The sequence below is a fragment of the Impatiens glandulifera genome, chromosome 1 (genome assembly GCF_907164915.1).
Source record: "Impatiens glandulifera chromosome 1, dImpGla2.1, whole genome shotgun sequence".
NCBI lineage: Eukaryota > Viridiplantae > Streptophyta > Magnoliopsida > Ericales > Balsaminaceae > Impatiens > Impatiens glandulifera.
This window is the reverse complement of record NC_061862.1, coordinates 28,080,449-28,100,794: the sequence shown is the minus strand read 5'-3', so window position 1 is coordinate 28,100,794 and position 20,346 is coordinate 28,080,449. Positions and strand designations below refer to the sequence as shown.

The following is a 20,346-nucleotide window of genomic DNA, read 5'->3' as shown; positions in this document are numbered from 1 at the left end:
ATTACATCAAATAAAAAACCAAAATTAACATGATGGCCTTTTATATTTAAGTTGTCAAAAAAATACTATATATAAATATATTTTAAAATAAATAAATGAGGTAACATGATAAAATTATATATATATATATATATATATATATATATATATAAATACTTAAATATAATCTCTACACGAATACACTATTAAAGGAGTTGGTCCGGTTGGAGGGGACGATATGCTCCCAATATTTAGAGAAAATAAAATCAGAAAATAAAGATAACAAGATTGATTTTAATCCCTACCATCTTCTTCATATCCGATTATCATAAATACTTGCATTTAACATTCATATGGCAATGAAGGAACCTTAAAAAAAACCACAGCTACATAAACAAATACTAGCCACCAGTCAATGTCATTAGAACCACAACATTAATACTTAAACTCTTAGCAACAATTATAAATATATAAATCATTAGATTGGAGATTGAAGACCCTCTTGAGAAGACAACGAATGCACAGGCTGCTGGTGTCTCTTCGAAGGGAAACCAGGAGTCGTCTTCCTAAACGAAGCCCTCTTCTTGAGACGATGAAGGGTTGTCTTTGCACGCAACGACTTATACGCAGGCGAAACTCTTTCCCTCAACTTAAGAATGGCCAAGAACAGTAGCCTGTAAGAGATCAGGATCGCTATCACAATAACCAAATCCCACCATTTTGAGTGGCTAAGTGAAATTCCCAGCTTTTCTTCAATCACTTTCTCCCCTTTCAGCTTTGGATCTCCAGCATTCATCGGTTCAAACTCCAATCCGATCATGTCATTCTTGTACTCTGCCTATATAATATTATCAGATTCCTTTAGAAATTATTTGATTGATTAAACCATACCTAAATATCATTCATTACACACATAGTTAATAAATACAAAGTCCATACAAGAAATAGAAAAGAAAAGAAAAGAAAAATCACACAAAGCTTGATCATCATCCATCATCAAATCCATCCAACTATATCATCAAATCCTCCTCATCATTCTTCCAATCTTTTTCAAAACATTTCCAATTCTCCATATATGTTTCTTTTTCCTCATCACCTTTGTAATCTTTGGTGCACATCCGTTGTTAAGAATCATCAAATCCCAATCAATATTCTTCTTCTCTTTAGAATTCTCTTTAGAAACAACAACACTAGTACTACTTGTAGTACTAGGAGTTGTTGGATCTTCATTTTTCGCTAAAAAGGCAAGAATCTTACAAATAAGTGGTGGCCCATTATACACCACCAATTGCAATTGCATCTGCTCAAAGCCATCCAACATTCTCATCTGATCCCCACCACCAATCCATTTTAAAGATTTCCTTGCTTGGTTCAATCCCAACATCTTCAAAGAGTGGAAATCATTTAAAATACTCACCATTGAAACATCATTACCCTCCTCTTTATCCACCATTGATACATCATTACCCTTCCATTTTAAAGATTTACTTGCTTGGTTCAATCCCAACATCTTCAAAGAGTGGAAATCATTTAAAACACTCACCATTGAAACATCATTACCCTCCTCTTTAACCACCATTTCTCTACTACAAGGCAGCTGTTGTTTACAACTCATCCGTTTCTTCTTATTCTCAAACCACAATTGAAAAGACTTTCCTGTCCTCTTAGACTTCGAACTCAATTTCCGAGCACGAACAATGTCAACATTAATTCCCCTATCGTTCTTACACGAATTCAAACCATCCTCACCAATTTCATTCCCACCTGACTTACAAGGAGACTCCAGAAACTCAACCAGAGGAGACCATATCTTAGCCGACACTCGAGTTGGAATACACATATACATACTACTCCCTTTCCATCCAGTCTTCACAATTTTAATGAAGCTCCCCAAAAGATTCCTTCTCATTGAACACTTCAAGCTATAATCGTCGTTGGATATCGACCCAAGATAGCCAAACGAATCGATGCAGCTTTCTGCTTTCATAATCCTACTTGCTAACCACACACATTCCCATTTCTCAAGAACTAAATCACGAACACGTCCCCTCCAAATCTCCCGAAGAATTGTCTTACTCATTTTTACATTTTCCAGCAAAGCAAAAGATTTAAAACCCACCCTTACCTTACACCTTCGCTTCAAAACAGAAGGATTAAAACCACCACCTAAGCTGATGGTAGACCTGCTGAAATAGCCGCATTGAGGGCAATTAGACATCGGACTTCGATGCCCAACGTATTGACGATGTCCAAAACTAGGAGATCGTCGACACCCAGATTGTCGATCCAGCATCCGACGACGACCGAGAGAAGAGAAAGTAGAAGAAGATCTCCCTTCTAAACTATGTACATCACTGCCAAAACTAGCAGGTGCAGTCTGACGGGAGATTATGTCCCTCCAATGGCTCTCGTCACTGAACGGCCAAGACTGTGGATCCAGCCTCCTCTGACCGAGAGAAGAAGATAAATTATCAGAAGCTCCATGGCTTAAGCCAAAACTACATGAACCGATTATAGCTCCAGTTTCAGGGGCACGGGACAGGATGCCATTCCAACAGGCGCCGACATCATTTTCACGTCCAAAACGTCCAAAACTAGTATAAGGAGGCCGAATTTCAATTCCCTCAAGCCCATATTGAAACCGATGATCTTGCCTCCACCCAAGTGCAACATCATTAAGATCGAAAGGCAAAGACCGTCTAAGAAACCTCTGATCCAGAGAAGAGAAAGATGAAGCTCTTTCGATTGAGCCATTGTCAAGACCACAATTACCAATATCTCCACGCCGCCATGATTCACTCTCGGACCCACGTCTACGACAAACAGTTCTGTCACAACCACGGGAGATTGTGCCCATCCAACGACCCCTGTTACTAATTATTCCTCGTCCAAAACTATAAGGCGGACGATACTCATTACCCCATTGGAATCGACTTTCTTGCCTCCACCCATGTCCAAAGTGGTCAGGACTCGATGGCCAAGACTGTCTTCGTCGAGCCCATCTCTGATCAAGAGAAGAGAAATGAAGATAACCACAATTGGCTCCACCCTCGGCCGAACCTTGACGCCACGATTCACTCTCAGACCCACGTGACTGGAACCGATCTTCATTATACCCAAGTGACTGGACCACGTGATCAGGACTCAATGTTGGCCAAGAGTACTGTTGTGGTGCCAACCTCTGACCGAGAGAAGAAGAGAAAGAGTCCTGGCTTTGAGAACCATAGGCCCTCCACAAATCCCGGACGAACCCAATGAACCCCATGCAATGGGCCACAACTGAGGTGGCACCCTAATCTCCCGAGAAAGGTAAAGAGAGAAAGCTAAGCTGATCTAAATATTAACTTTGTTTCTATTTAACATGTTTAATTATACCTGTAATCCCCACGCCATATAGTTTATGTAAGAAACAGGGTAACGCCAAAATGGCTTTGGAATTTGAGGATAGAATCTGAAGAATCCAGCAGTCAACATCATAATCCCCTGTTCGTAGTTGATCATCACAATTCACAACCAATTAGGTTTTGAAAACTTTTGATTAAACGAGGTTCAAGAAGTTACTTACAATCAATCCAGCTCCAACAATGAGACCCATGAGGAAATTTGGGACAAGTGAAGCAATAACCATCATGCAACTCTCAACTACAGCTATGGAGCATAGAAGGTTAAGGCATGAGAAAACAAAATGGCCAAACCCATTCCTGAACTTCACCAGATTGTAGGTAATGGAAGTCGTGCTGACCGACATCAGAAACAAGAACGGAACTGAAGACAAGAAGTTCGAAACAATGAACACCCCCACCCCATAATGCCCATTCATCCTCTCTTTGTAAAATATCTGTCACCACATTTGTATAATTAAATACCATCATGAGTTAAATAATATAGAATTTAATGAAACTTTACCTTCATTTCTTCAATGAAGGATGGGAAGCCACCAATGGACAACATGATCATGAACCCCGACAGGAACCCACCACAGGAACCGCGCGCCAGCAAAGCGGTGTAGCTATTTCCGATGTTAAAGAACACGGTGCCCACACATATGGAGACTACAATGTAAACCGCTACCCTTAACCAGTAGTATCCAAAGTCTCTTGACATGTTCACCGAGGATCTCTTTGTCAATGTCCACAGTTGATTGATCCATCTTGCCTCGCTTCCATTCGCCATTTTCATCGAATTCCCTTTCTGCCAAAACAATACAAATTTGAATCCCAACACAAAATAATAATTAAACATTTAACTAATTACCATGTTTTGAGTGACTTCATGGATCCTAGATGTAGCTTTCTTGGCATACTTTGAGGATTTGTATTTGTACACCAGCATTGCTTTAATCTCAGTAGTGGTCATGTTGAGAACCGAATCCACTGGCAAGTTTAAGGTGGATGTAACTTGATCAAAACCTGAATTCACACACCTGAGGAAGTGATCTGAAGGGTTTCTTCGACTAGGGCAGGGTACGCCGCACTCGTTAAAGAACTGTGAGAGAGAGATATCAAAATTAATAATTGTTTCGCCAAAATAAACTGTTTAAATTTCAATCAAACCTCGATGGCTAGTTTTCCTTCGCCAAAATAAACCGTTTCCCCTCCAGAAAGCAACAGAAGGTCGTCAAACAGGGCAAAGACCTCACTGCTCGGCTGATGAATGGACGAAACAATGGTCTGGCCATGACGGGCCAGGTTCTTGAGGATCTGAGACACAAAGAAGGCGGCTGCACCATCTAGACCGGAGGTGGGCTCGTCGAGGAAGAGTAGGCGGGGACGAGTCAGAATCTCGAGTGCAATGCTGAGTCGCCTCTTCTCTCCGCCGCTAATACCTCTGAGGTGCCAGTTTCCAATCAGGCGGTCGGCGCAATCTTCAAGACCCATGTCCGTTATTGTTGAATTAACAATAGCTGTTATTTCTTCTTTTGTCATGGTAGAAGGAAGTCTTAAGCTGGCTGAATATGCAATGGTTTCTCTAACTGTTAAGGTTCCCAGCATTGTATCCTCTTGTGTCACATAAGCCTAATGATCATCATGAAACATGTCATGCAAATAATTTACTAAATTTTTTAATTTAACTCAAAAATTGAAATGAATCTATTGTTTTATAAATTCTTATGTATAAAATATAACATTTAAATAGAAATGATTAATATTTTTGTGGGATAATATATATGAATTAAAAGGGAAAAGTCAATTATTTATCTCCTCCAATTCTTTCTTCTAAAGTACAAGGGTCAATAGTGACGGAATTAGCGGCGAATATTAAATTATCCGTCGCTAATGGATCAGTAAAGGAAAATAGTGACGCAAACCCTTTACGTAAGCGTCGCTATTTATCAAATTTACGCGACCGTCGTTAATACTTACACTATCTTTACCTTGGATCAAAGCGACGGGAATGAAATTAGTCGCTTTTTAGTTTAAATTGTTTAAGATGTTTTTTTTTAATTATGGAATATATTTTTACACTTTATTAATAAAATTATACTTTCACATTTTTCTCTCTTACAAATAATAAAAATAAAATTAAACTTACAACAACACCATAGTCAAGCCTTTTCTTCTTTCCATTTAAAAGAACTTCTCCAGTCATCACAACATTTCCTAATAACCTTCCTGCCAAATAATCAAATTAATGTTATATATATGTTTAAAGTGAAATGAAATAAACTTAGAAATTAAATGATTATTATCTATCTCAATATACATATACCTTTTTTTTTAAAATAGGTCAATTTGTTAGCTCTAGTTAGATGAAATATTGTTAGAACTTATGAGATCATTTATTATGGAATAAGCTTAATTCAGTGTCACTGTCCACTTCTCTCCGGGATGTACTTAAAAAAGTAATGAGTGGAATTATTAAATTGTTGAAAGGACTATAATATATTGAGACGATACAATTTAATGAAAGATTAAATATCACGATTTCGATTTTCACTTAAATTTTTTAAAGTTAAACTAGGTGTCCTGACGGTGGGGTATACTAGCCTCCGATATTCAAACTATTGATAATGAAATTGAATGTTGTATTTGTTTATGAGGGAAGAAACGGTTACATTATCAAACTTTGGTTCAAAGGACTAATAATTTGCCCAAGTCTATATTTCTAGAGAGATTGAAATAAATGTGGGGAGGTATTTGTATATAGGACATATTTTCTGTAATTAGTACAGTACAAAATATTTTTAGAAACAAAAAGAACTAAATAAATTGTTACAGTTAAGAAATAGAGAAAGTAGGTAGATATGTTTCATGTTCTTTCATGGATGTAAAATAATACAATAATCAAGCAAACTCTAGATTCATGAAGTCATATAAAAATAAAATACTCAAACACAAAACAGTCTTTTTGTTTAGTTACAATATTAAATTGGGATTTTTCTTCGAAATTTTAAGTGACGTTTGAGAAAGAAATTATGTTATTAACCTTTTTCTTGTTGAAGATTTGTTTAACCTTAAACTAATAAAATATTTTAAGTGTTAAAATTTGTTTCTAATAAACCAAAAATCACGTTTCCACTTAAAATTTTCTTAAATGGAAAACCATGCTAACTTTGTACACCAAAACAAAAAATAATATTTAACCATATTCACTTGTGTAGAGTTTATGTGGAGGGTTTTTAAAATAAATTTTGGATTATTTAACAAATCTTAGTTAATGTTATAATTTCGAGAAGAGTTTATTTTGATAAAAAAAAAATTAAAAGGTTTTAATATATAATGATAGATATTTTGTAAAGAAATAAAAAGTATTTTTTTATATTGGTTAATAAATGAAGTAATATAATATTTGATTATGATTTAAATTTTTTTAACATCTAACTGAAGAAAGATTTAATAAAAATTTAACAAGACACTTTTTGATCTCATAACTATTGTCATTTAACAATCATGGTACATAGATAGTTAAAAGTTAATTTAGGAACATTGTTATGTTTAATATGTGATTAAAATTGTTTTAATTATATATTATTTTAGGTAGAAAAGGTAACTATTTCCATTTTTTATTCATTATTTATTTTATTTTTGTAAGTTTTTTTTGGAGCCATTCAGATTTTAGCAATTAAAATCATTTAGGGCGAGTTCCATAATTTTTATTTTTTTGGCATTTTATCTACCAAAACCAAAATATATTCCATCAATCATTTCTGCAATTAAGTAAATGACTCTTTTAAAAACTAATATTTTACTTTTTACACCAAATAAGTTTTTTTTTTTATAAAAAACCAAATTTTATCTTCAAATAACCAACATCAAACAAGGGTATATTGTATATCCGTACAAAGGTTGGTTTATTGTTGTAAAGATATGAACACATTACTTTACTTAGGTCATGAGAATCGTTATGGAGAGATCTAAAATGTTTATTATATGAGTTTAATAAAGATTAGGGTTATATTATTTGAAAATAAAAACATATAATGAATGAGAAAGGGAGCTAGGAATAGAGAGAACCGGCAAGAGCGTCGAGAAGGGTGGATTTTCCAGAACCAGAAGGACCCATGATGGCCAATATTCGACCGGGTTCAGCAAAGCCAGATACGCCGTCGATGATCCTTTTAGTGGGTGTACTTCCGACGAAGCTCGGAGGAGCCACCACCGTTAGATCTTCCCAGGTCAAGTAGTATGATCCTTGGTCAATAATATCCCTACCCCACCCTCTTTCTAAATCCTGCATCCTACGGCCCTCATCGGTCATAGCTGTGATCTCCATTAATCTTTTACTCAGAGAGATTTAGATAGAGAGAGAAGCTAGGTCCACTCAACTCTCTCAAGTTTTAGCTACTATGCCATTTATAAGAGAAGAGAGCTTCCATTGTTGAAACAATTAGGGTTTCATTTTTTTACACTTTTTTTATATACTTACAATAGTATATATGAATGTAAGACATGACTGGTCAATAAAACTAGCAAATGAACTAAAATAAATAAAAATTAGTAACATGTTCTAGACTTTAAATAAGCACTTTTGAACCGGTGTGTTTTAGTTAGCTAACCCAAACAAAACATTTATGAATAATAAGTTAATGATGTATCTTATAGTTGGTAGCTTATTTTGGATTTAGTCTAATGTCCTTTATGTTTATCGTATAATAATATGTATATTTTTTTTTGAGAAATGATATATACAACACATTTATAAAGCACATACCTGATTTGGTAATAAAAAAAATATTTTTCTCTCTAGTATTTTTTTCAAGATATATTTTCTCTTTTTATCAAATCAGGTATGTGCTGTATATATTATTTTTCTATTTTTTTGTCAATTTATATGCCAATATATATAATGTCGTTATTCATTCTCCCTAAAAGTATGGCGATAAAAATGAAGAGAATAATGTGTAAATTTTTACGAGGATCTTCTAACTCATAGTTTGTCATTTAGTTAGTTAGGATAAGGTTAAATGTTTTAAAGATCAAAGATGTCTAAATATTCGAGATTTTATTTCTTTAAATAAGGTTCTTCTATCAAAATGGTGTAGTAAATTTATAATGTAGCCAAATAGTCTTTGGAAATCGATAATCAAATGTAAGTATGGTAATGGTTGGTTCACCAAAATGTCTAATTATCTAGTGGGGTGTAGCATTTGAGAGTATCATTTGAAGGGGAATTATTTCATGTGAAAAAAAATTCGTGAGCAGTTTAGATTCATTGTGGGGATGGTTATTTGATTATATTTTGAGACGACATTTAATTTAGTGTCAAAAGTCTAGCTACGATGTATCTTGAGCTTGCTTCCATTGCTATATATAGAAATGTCATATTTAAGGACATGTTTGATCATTGGTCTAGTGATTTCGCTGACCGAATTAGATATAGAAGAAGATTAAACATTATGGAGACTTCGTCCTATAATAGATTTTTAATTTTGGTAATACGTAAACAAGTGTCACTGTCTAAACAAGACGTTATGCGTTGGCAAAATATGGATAGTTTCCATGTATGGCATTACTACAAGTTGTTCACTAAGATGATTTAATATAATTTTTGTTGGGAAAAACTTTGAGAGTCAAATATTCCATCCGGATGGAGCGTTATTCATGGTAAAATTCTAACGAATGATATGTGCGTGAAAAATGTTGTATTATGGCTAGTTATATGTGTCACGAAAAAGTTGAATCGGCAATTCACTTACTTTTGCATTGTCGATGCTGACTAGTATTTAGAATATTTTGTGAATTATTATTGGGATTCATTGGGTGATGCACGAGTCTTTGGATAGTTGTTGGGAAGTTTGGATTGATACAACCAGGGGCGGAGCCACGCATGGGCTAGGGCGGGCTCCAGCCCCACCTAAATTAAAAACTTAAAATAAAATATATTATATATATGTTTATCTTGTGACTTATAGTCCAGTTGGTTATGTAATTAAACTTTGTACTTGAGGTCAAGTGATCAAACCCTGCCCTCACATTTAATTTCAATGTTTTTATTATATTTTAAAAACTAATATAATTTATCTATAAACTAATTCATAATTATTAATATTTTATTTTATATTAATAATATTTTCTAATATATAAATTTTAATTAATATATAAATAAGATTTATTTATATAAATAAAGTATAAAAATATATATATATAATAATGTAAATCATATAATAATATTATTTATTTTAAAATTATATTTATATAATAATTATACATTATTTTTTATTTATTTCAAATAATAGTGTTTTATATTTCTTAATTTTAAACTATTTAAAAATTTTATAAGAAAATATAAATTAATATTAATAAATAAGTTAAAATAGTTACATTGATTTGGTTCGGTATTTTAATAAAGAATTTGATATCCCTGCTCAAGAACCTAACAAATCTTCTAGAATTGATGTTGATGTAAGTTCTCTTAAACTTGATCCAGCGTTACGTATTCCGATATGAAAATATCATTTTAATCAAATAGATGAAATTAGATGAGCTTATATCAAGATTGGGTCATATCAACCTATTAAGGATGAGTACCCGCCGACCAAATTTGGAAATCAAAATCGACGGTTCCAAAGTCATTGGTTTAAGAAATTTACTTGGTTAGAATACTCTTCTTTGAAAGATGCTGCTTTTTGTTTCCAATGTTTCTTGTTTGAACATAAGCAACCCCAAAAACCTACATTTACAATAGATGGATTCAAATATTGAAAGCGAGTTAATGATGAGGATAAATGCTCTTTTGTTATGCATGTAGGATGTAATATTTCACCACATAATAGGGCAATTGAATATCTTGATAATTTAATGAATATCCTTGTCATATTGACAAATTATTGAATGCACAGTCTTCAGATGAAAAACAAAATAACAGATTACGGCTTACAACAACTATTGAAAACAATCGGTGACTCACTTTGCAAGCGTGTGCATTGAGAGGGCATGACAAGTCTTCATCTTCTATTAATCGTGAAATTTTTATTGAAAAAAAAGTGGAGCATAGAAAGTTAAATCTGATATGCAAGTTGGAGTCCGCCCCAGGTAATTTTTCATTCTGGCTCCGCCCCTGGATGCAACTATTATGACATGCTACATATTTGGGTTACCATCCCAATTATATATTTTGGTAGATTATATGGTTAGAAAAAAATCGTTGAACTTTCAATGATCGTAGTTGTCCGATGTGTATTATTTATAATACTATTATTATGACATTTTATGAGATTTTTTCAGGAAGGTTAGTAGAGTCTGTCGAAGAGCTAATCGTTCTTGTCGAGTATTTACGAGCTAAATAACTTATTAAGTACCATTTTTTTCTTTTTTTTCTTTTTTTTTCTTTTCATATAATGTAATGTTTTGTCATTAAGCTTAAACGAATTTTTTCCATTTATAATACAAATGGATTTTTTTTAAAATATATATTTGTTTTCATTTTACCTCCGAATGTACTTTAGGTAACCTGAAAGAGTTAGAATTCTTGAGTCTTCATTAAAAAAAAAAAAAAAAAAAAAGTTTTTAGTTTTGATCATCTTTGTTCAGCGTATCCATTAATGGAGACATTTAATTTATTGAGTTTTCAAATTTTATAGATCGTTCTCTCATACATCTCTAATTATATATGGAGGTTATTAGAAATGAAAAATGTTGTATATTAATGGATGAACCAGAATCTTATTTATTATTTAATTTATAATAAATAAATTTTTACACATAATAAATTGTATCATTTCAACATATAAAAGTGGTTTAACTCAATAATTAAAATATTTTATTGAATCACTTTATTAACTAGGTTATGAATGTACATACTCAAAAGAATATTATTTGAATGAAAATTAAACTTGAAACATTTAATTTACTAAATAAAATCATTACAATTAATATTTAGAATTTTTTTATAACGATTTATCAATATTTCATTAAAAAACCTAAAAAATGGGAGGATTAATAATCAAAATTAGACAACCCTAATTTTGATTGTAAGATGATAAACAAACGATCTAAAAGTTTTTGAATGATAGTAGAGTAAACCACATTACAAACACAGATTATAATGAACAAAGAATACAATATATCTATCTCAACATATCTTACATTCCTTCACGTCTATTTAGAAATCTTATATTATCTTTCTTCTCTATGGATGAATCTTGATTATAAGCCTCACTCATTCAAATCTTATAAGATTTTCAAAATAGAAGGAACAATAAGAAATAAGAAATAAGAATATGAATGAACACACTGGATAATCTCAAATTAGATGAATCTTTTTTTTCAATATTAAATGGATTGTTCTTTTTGACAAAAAATAAATATATATTAGACACTAAAAACTAAAATCATATTCTATAATTAGTAAAATAAAATAAATAAAAATTTGTCATATTGGAAGAGTCGACATAAGAGACCAAAATATCACAGGTTCAATTTTCATAGGGTTTTAAATGAAAACGAATAGTCATATGACATGGGGTAATGCTAGTTCTCCTTCATTTAAAAAAAATAATAATAAAAAAATAAAAACAAAAAAAACATTCCTCTCACCAATAGGATGATAGCAACTGCATAATAATGGCTTCTTTTGAGCGAAATTCTCAAAATCCAAAAGCATAGATGGTATGGTGCCTAGCCTAGCTTAGCTTTGTACAAAGGTCCGGTACCTTCCTTTAGCTTTTTACATAAATAAGAGAAAACCATTATTCTGCAATTCACATTATTACTCATTTAATAAACCACGTGATATGTTTAATTTCCTATTTATTTATATTTACCAATTTCAAACCTAACCAAAGAAAATATGTCAATCTAATTCAAAGCACCATAAAACAACAAACTGATATTTCACCCAACCTCAATCAAACTTCACCCAACATCAATAATTCAAATATCCAAAAAATTGTAAATCATCTCTTTAACAATTTAATTTTCTTTTTAAAATAGGGTCATTGCATACAAAGTTGTTAAATTTTAAACAAATTACTACAAAAATACACACAAAAAAATATCACCAACAAAACAAATACCAAACCAACAAAAATACCCTTATTATAAAATCATTACAAATAGTAAAAAATGTCATAAATTGTTTAAGAGACCAAAAGTCTCAATTTCAATAACTTTAATAAAATAAAATGATGACAAATAAAAAATTGAAATCACTTAAAAGACTAATGAAATCCAAAACAGAAGAAAACTAAATAAATGAATCATAGACAAAGTATAATTTCATTGTTTGACAAAAAAAAAATAGGTTACATTGGTCATTAAATAAAATGAAAATGACAAAAAAAAAAAAAAAAAACTAACTAGTAAAAGAAAAACTGGAGTCTTTAGGGTCTTATTATGTCTTTGAAAATAAAATGTTTCAAACTTAATTTATGTAATAAGAATTAGTGTCTAAAGGAATAAATGTCATAGGTACAATTTTTAATTAAAATACTTTAAGTTGAAGTCTAGTCATGTGAATATAAAATCATGCTATTTTTTTCTAAAAAAATATTAGAAGATAAACACAATATCAAAGTATCTTCTAGCTGTTTTTTTTTTCTTATGAATGTGGAGCTAGTTTGTTCTTTTAGATTTTATTTTATTTTAAAACATCTCTTTTACATCATTATCATTATGACCTATCAAATTACTTTATTTATCAACTAAAATACCTTACTTCATTTGTATTAAATTTAAATTTTAAAAATAAAATAATTTTAATTATTAATCCTAAAAAATCTCAATTAATCCATTATTTTTTTTTATCAAACTAATAATACTTTTTTGCAAGATAACATTAAAAAAACCCTAAATCAAGCAATATTCTCGTGATGTTGGGCATAGGGAAATAACAAAATAAAAAATAAAGAGCAGTTTGAATCCATCCAAACTGCTTCTAGTCTATTTAATTTATAGGAATCCAAATATGATAAATTTGTATATATTTAAATTAAAATTGTGATTTGAAAGTAAGTAAAAAGTAATTTGAAATGAAATCCAATAATATATAATGGTTTAGAAATAGGCAATTGATGGATGGAAAGTGAGATGTTTTAAATGCATGTACGGGTAATTTGGCGAAGCAATAAGTGAGGGGTTACTAAATATCATCAACCCACCACATTTCAATGCTATTTATTTATTTATTTATATTATTATTTAATATATATTCCATTTACTATTTACCCCACTGTAAAAATGCTTCAGGGCTTTTACATTTTAACCCTCTCGTTTCCCCCTTTAGACTACTGCAGCTAGCTACCTTGTAGATATCAGAACATACCTATTTTATGCTAAAAATCTTTTACATTAACATTAATATCTATATCTATATATATATATAGCTTTCAATTCATTTAAAAAAAAAATCAATAATCGTTCGTACACATAATTTTACTATTTAATTTATTAATAAAATTATTAAAATATCTTTAGTTTTAAAAAATTATTTTATTATTCCTTATTAATATCCACTTAATTAACTCTTTTCATATAAAAAAACTCACATCTTCAATATTATCGTCAATTAATATTTTTTAAACTGATACATCAAGGCCTTGTTCGGATTGGAGTTTTTGAAAAAATTTAGAGAGGGAAAAAAGTAATGACCGGTGATTTTGAAGAGGTGATGATTATTTTTTTCATAAAAATACTTAAAGGATATTGATATATGAATAAAATAAAAAATAATAATTTAAAATAGATGGTATTTTAGTATTTTGGTTAATGAAATGAATGATTTGATTGTTGAGAAATGATTGATTGAAAAATTGATTTTGGATGAATTTTTTAAAAAAACATAAAGAGAACAAGGGCCAAACTTGTTGAGTAAAATGTGGACAGGTGAATATTGTTTTAGGAATTTTTTTTAAAAAAAATATATAAAATATTTTAGTTAATAAATTAAATGAGGTGATTAATAAAATATAAATGAATGATTGAATTAAAAAAAATGATAAAACCCACTTAGTATCAAGAAATCACATGAACTAATTACTAGGGCTTCATGTTTTGAAAAGAGAGGACAATGGAATAGAATAGAACTCAACGAATGATCATGGAGGGTTCGAGTAAACGAATCTAAGATGATTGTACCGTCATTGTCCATATTTAATGGAATCGAATTGAAATATCACATCACTTAGAGCTTGTTTGATTTGAGTTATTTGAGGATAAAAATTGAGTTTTTAAAAAACACTCAATTTGACATGTTTTGAGAAAAAAATTGATTTTTTGGTGTAAGTATATATTATTTAAGTGCCACAAGACCTCTGCCCTCTTATTTTGTCAAATCTATATTCCACCTCAGCAGAAAGGGGCACACATTATACTTGGGCAAAACACTCAAAGGGCAAAACACTCAAATGCTTACGCCCGGCTTCTTATCTAAATAATTTAAAAGTGAATTTTATTTATATTATTTTAAATAAATAACTAATTTATATTATTATAACTAATATTTCTATATTATATATTATAGGAAAATTTGTTAATATAATTAATAAAAAAATATATTAATTTATTTAAAATATATAAGTAATATTCCTATATTATATATATTATAGAAAAATTCGAAAATTTCACCCTTAAAACATGTTAATATAATTAACAGAAAAATATATTAATTTATTTGAAATATATATTTACTAATTAAATATATATATAACTAATATTAAATAAATTGAAATATAAAATATTTTTATAATTTAAAATATATTATAATATTAAAAATAATAGAATAAATTTAAGAATATATAACTAATATTTTTATATTAGAGGAAAATTTGATAATATATAACTAAAATTTATATATTATAATAAAATATAAAATATTTTTATAATTTAAAATATATTATAATATTATTATAATTTAATATATATTTAATATTCCTATATTATAGTAAAATTTTAAAATATATATTTATTTAATGTTATTATAATGTTACTTAAAAATAGTAAAAAAAAATATTATAATTAAATATATAACTAATATATTATGTAATTATGAAAATGTCAGATGAGAGCATGACCGGCATAGAGGGCAATGCCCTCTTTTTGCTTTTATCTACAATGCAAAAAATGAAAAAAAGCAATGACCTGCCCTTTTCCATGCTGTCTGGGCACAGATCATGAGTTGGAGATGCTCTAAGTATTTTTATTTTTAATAAATAATAAAATTATAAAATATTTAAATATGAAGTAATTTGATATTTTGTTTAATAAATTAAATGATTTGATAGATGAAAAGCTAAGAGATGAATAATTAAGTTTTTGAATAAAATGTTCAAATAAGACAAGCCCGGTTCAATCCTTTAATAATATAAAATACACAAATTAAATGCATATTTAAATTTAGGTGGAAGAACATGAGAATCAATGATGTAATGTAATTGACTGAATTTATTTTTCTCTATTTTCTCATCATTTTTATTTTTTTAACTAATTAATAAGATAATCTCATTTAATTTTTCTTGTTCTCTCTCCTATCATTCTTCTAAACATATAAAAGATCCGTTTGTTTGTGTAAATAAATATGACATGGGGGACTATTATTATAGCCTTTTCTAGAGTCCGTATGATAATGAAAGGACCCAATAAATTTTGGAGGAGAGCTCCTTTTGTAGAAACATCATTAAATAATAGTACATATAGTTATAGTAAGAAATTAATTTTCGCTTAAAAAAAAATCGACGAACCTTTAAACACATTTTGTCAACCTTTAAAAGCGTCGTTTAAAATATCACCAACGCATATTCTTGATTTTAACTACGTTTAATTAAACGTCGGTATCAATAATGTAAGTGTCAACGAAAATATATTTAACTTTTAGCAATTTATTTTATATTTCATAATTTGAATCTTTAACCATTTTCTCTAAATTTTTAAATTGTATGTTTTTTAATTTAATATATATATATGATCAATAAAAAAAGACATTTTTGAAAATTATTTTATACTCATTTTAAATAATATCAAAATAAACTTAAAGACAAAAACAATTTTGTCATACTTATTTAACACACTAAAAATGTTGTTTCAAATTTTTGCAAAATAAATTGATGTTTATTTTTAATATGTAGAAAATAAATGAGGGAGAAAAACTAATAATAATTTTTATTTTTATAAGTAATTTGATAGTAGAAAGAATAATTATTAATAAACCAATTCTCCACTTACTATTTTCTAAGCTAAAAAAGAAAATAGATAAATTCAATATCTGATGGTTAAGAAACATTGGATTGATGAATATATTTTCTACATTTCCAATCTTGAGCGATTCATAGTACAAATTCACATGTCATGTCACATTCAAATCCTTCTAACAAAAATAAAAATAAAATATTCTTTATAAAATTATTCAATGTACCCGCTTCAAATTAAAACGCTTCAAAACATTTTGGTATTAAGCCGACTCTTACCGACTACCTTGATGGGTTAAAATGAACAAATAAAAAAACTTTAGACATATTCAAAATTTAAGTTAAATATATGTAAAACAAATAACAATTAAATAAATAAGTCAGATAAAATATAATATGATAATAACTCTTATTATTGTCCATAGTTTATAGCATCATCTATCCGTGACTTATATAGATTCATTTCCAACTAAGAAGAAACAAATAATATAAGGGATAAAAAAAAATCACAAGATCCGTTCTCTTAATATAAGTACAAGACAACAGAAGGAAAGCAATAATATTAAGAGAGGGATGATAAACTCAAATTCAACAAAAATAAGTCTACGAATTTGACGTGGCCTGTCAGGTTGTTCTCACGTTCAGAAAGTGCTCATTTCGAGTCCTGAAACCACACATTTCGGGACAAAAAATGACCGTTTTGGTACCTGAAATGGCCGTTTCGGGACATTATGAAGCCGTTTCGGGACCTGAAATAAGCGTTTCGGGACATTTTGAAAATTTTTTCTCTCCTACCCACATGTCATGCTACTTTGATTCGTGAACTTACTTTCGCTAATCTTTTCGTTAAGTTTATCATTTTTCAATAAATTGTATTTTTCTTAATTTTTTGAATTAAAAGAAAAGTAATATGCTTCTAAATGAAATCGAACTCGTGAAATTTTATTTTTCTCTTAAATCGATTTTAATAACTGAATTACGTTGGTGGGATTAATTGTATTTTTCATTTAATTAATTTATAGTAGATAATAATAAAATAAATAGAGAGGGACAAACAAAAGTAGAAGATGAATTCAGCATAATTTGGGCTACTTTAAATATTTGTTATCTGTCTAAGCTTATTTTCTTCCAGATTACCTCTAACATATAGACAATTACATAGTTACCCTTTCAAAACACTTAAAGAGTTTGTTTGACTGCGAGTTATATGAAAATAACTGAGGCAGTGAAAACACTAGAAAATAATGTATAATTGTTATTACTTGCTTGTTTTACAAAAACCATTATGTAAAAAATGAGCATGTTTGAAAATATTTAAGATTGCAGTGTGTTGAACCAACAAATATTATTAAATTTATTAATATATACATAATTAAAGTATATTTTAAAACATTATTTTATTTAAATCAATAACCAATAAAATATTTAAAATAAAATAAAAGAAATAAAAAATTCAAACTCAACTCTAGTTACTATAGTTGAGACAATGCTATAGGCTTCTAAAAAAAATAATAACAATCATGTGATAATTACCAGTTTAAATACTTTTCCCCTCTCACAAATTGAATTGTAAAACCTCCTTTAACTTCATGAACAAAAACTACACAAACTACACAAATTCAAAAGATTTTTTCTTTTATTACGTTAATGCCCCCTCCTCATTTGAGAGGGAAGAGGAGAATACCCTCAAATGGTAACCGATGATCTTTTCACTTCAGCTCAAACATTTATAAATTAAAGTGTTTATTTAAAAAGTGTTTATAATTCATGATACTCTCTTTGACTGAATTATTAAGAGCGCGTTTATTCAGCGTTTATAAGTCGCGTATGGGCGTTTGCGTAATAAATTATTACAATAACTTTGTCAAATAAGCTCATGCAAAAAATTATAATTAAACACACTTTGTGTTTAAACTCAATTTTTTCTCTACCTCTCTCCTCACTTTTAAAATTATAATCTCAACGTTATTCTCAGTCATCATTTTTAAATATTTTTTTACTCATTATCTTTCATGTATTTCATTTATTTCTAATCATTTTATTCATTCTCTCTCATCTATTTAATCTTTTTTTAATCATTTTATTCATTCTCTCTAATTTATTTAATATATTTATATGAAATTATTATAATAAAAAAACATACATTTAAATATATTTTTATTTATTATTTATAATATAATAATATATAAAATAATTAAGCAAAATATGAAATATAAATACACTGCGAAATTTTTTTATTTATAATTATAGTTTTAGAAATTAAACTAGCATTAATTATCTAAAAGTATCTATTATAATTGAAATGAATAATAATATTAAGAGGTGAAAGAACTCGAAATAAATTGACAAGATTGGGTGAGAGAATGAGAGTGTGAAAAGATGAAAAATATATATAATAATAAATTACTTTCTTATTTATATCATTTATTTTAAAATATATAATTTTTTAATTTAAGTCATTTATTAATATTTAAAATTATATATTAATAAAAAAATTATAAAAATTAATATATTAATATAATTTATTTTAAAATATATATTATTTTTAATTTAAATTATTTATTAATATTTAAAATTAAATTAATAAATATATATAATACTAATTATTAAATAATATTATAAATATAAAAAATAAATAAAATATGCGTATAAGTTAAATCAAGCCTACCCAAATTTAATGATTAAATAAACTAATATCATATTAAACGTAACTAAACTTATTCAGCTTAATAAAAGTAGTCATAAGTTGTTTATCTAGGTACATTCAAATGATGATATGCCTTCGGAGTTGTACTTTTAAGTCATTCGAGTCTAAAATACAGATTTAAAATAAATAGAACACCAAGAGGCCAATCACAACCAAAACTGTGTTTATTTCTATGTTTTTACTTTTGTTTAATAACAAATCAGTATGTATGTTTGCTTTAGTGCCAATATACAAAAGATGTACCCTTTGTGTTGGAGAAGTTGGATATATGAGATTGATTCAAATGGTTCTACATGATGACAACGGGTATTTTAACCCGTCAGTTAGTTGTAAGTACCTATCCCGAACCTAATTATTAATTTACTATCCGATCCCGAATCCGATGAATATCTCTCTTTATATCTCATTCTCGATTCGTCGGGTACCCATTACCCGATTAATTTTTTATAAGATTATATAAATTATAGAATAAGAAATTATTACGGTCCAGAAATAAATGTTGCGGTCCCTAAATAATTACAGCACCCTCCACGGTCCTATTGTGTACTTGGGTTAGATTTTTGTTTTTTGTTTTAATATTCTGTTTTGTTTTCCCTTTTCTGTTTTTCTCAAACTGAATTCTGTTATTTTTTAGTAATTGTTGTAACAAGAATAATTGAATATTATGTGGTAAATCAGCAACTATATAAGGCTGACCCCTCTTCCCTAAAGACCTATCTATGAATGAATATATGAATTTTTTTGTAAAAGTTCTTCACCCCAATTGTATTTTCTGTTTTGAACCTTTGAGATGGACTTTTTGGTATTGACCAACAGTATTCTTTTCTCATCCTTGATTCTTCTTTTCCCCTCATCTCAAATTCTTCATTACAAAATTCTTCCGTTGCACTTTGATTATATATTTCCCACCCGGTTTCTTGAAATCAAGAACTCACAAACACTAGTTACAAATCAACTCGTAAAAAAAATATAAAATAATTTTTAAATTAATAAATTGAAATATTAAAAAAAATAAATGAAAATATTAGTTACCTTATATACATCACAACTTTATTGTAGAGTTGAAGAAAAATATTAGAATGAAATTAAAAAAAAAAAGTTA

At 28.8% G+C, this 20,346-nt stretch overlaps 1 protein-coding gene across 1 annotated transcript; it reads right to left on the bottom strand.

The window, feature by feature from the left end:
* Positions 1–291: 291 nt before the first annotated feature.
* Positions 292–7,729, bottom strand: LOC124922187 (ABC transporter G family member 12-like). Its single transcript, XM_047462922.1, has 8 exons — positions 7,434–7,729; positions 5,512–5,591; positions 4,533–4,994; positions 4,234–4,464; positions 3,886–4,170; positions 3,545–3,817; positions 3,355–3,462; positions 292–817 (listed from the first exon to the last, which is right to left on the bottom strand). The coding sequence occupies exons 1-8, from the start codon at positions 7,690–7,692 to the stop codon at positions 458–460; spliced, it is 2,058 nt and encodes a 685-aa protein (XP_047318878.1). The 5' UTR covers positions 7,693–7,729; the 3' UTR covers positions 292–457.
* Positions 7,730–20,346: the final 12,617 nt, after the last annotated feature.

What these genes read in the sequence shown, in the direction of transcription:
- LOC124922187 (XM_047462922.1), bottom strand. Translation starts at nt 7,692, where the DNA reads ATGGAGATCACAGCTATGACCGATGAGGGCCGTAGGATGCAGGATTTA. An exon ending in GGCTTGACTATGGTGTTGTT is followed by an intron (nt 4,995 to 5,511) that starts GTAAGTTTAATT and finishes GATGATCATTAG; the next exon opens with GCTTATGTGACACAAGAGGA. An exon ending in ATATGGCGTGGGGATTACAG is followed by an intron (nt 818 to 3,354) that starts GTATAATTAAAC and finishes AATATTATATAG; the next exon opens with GCAGAGTACAAGAATGACAT.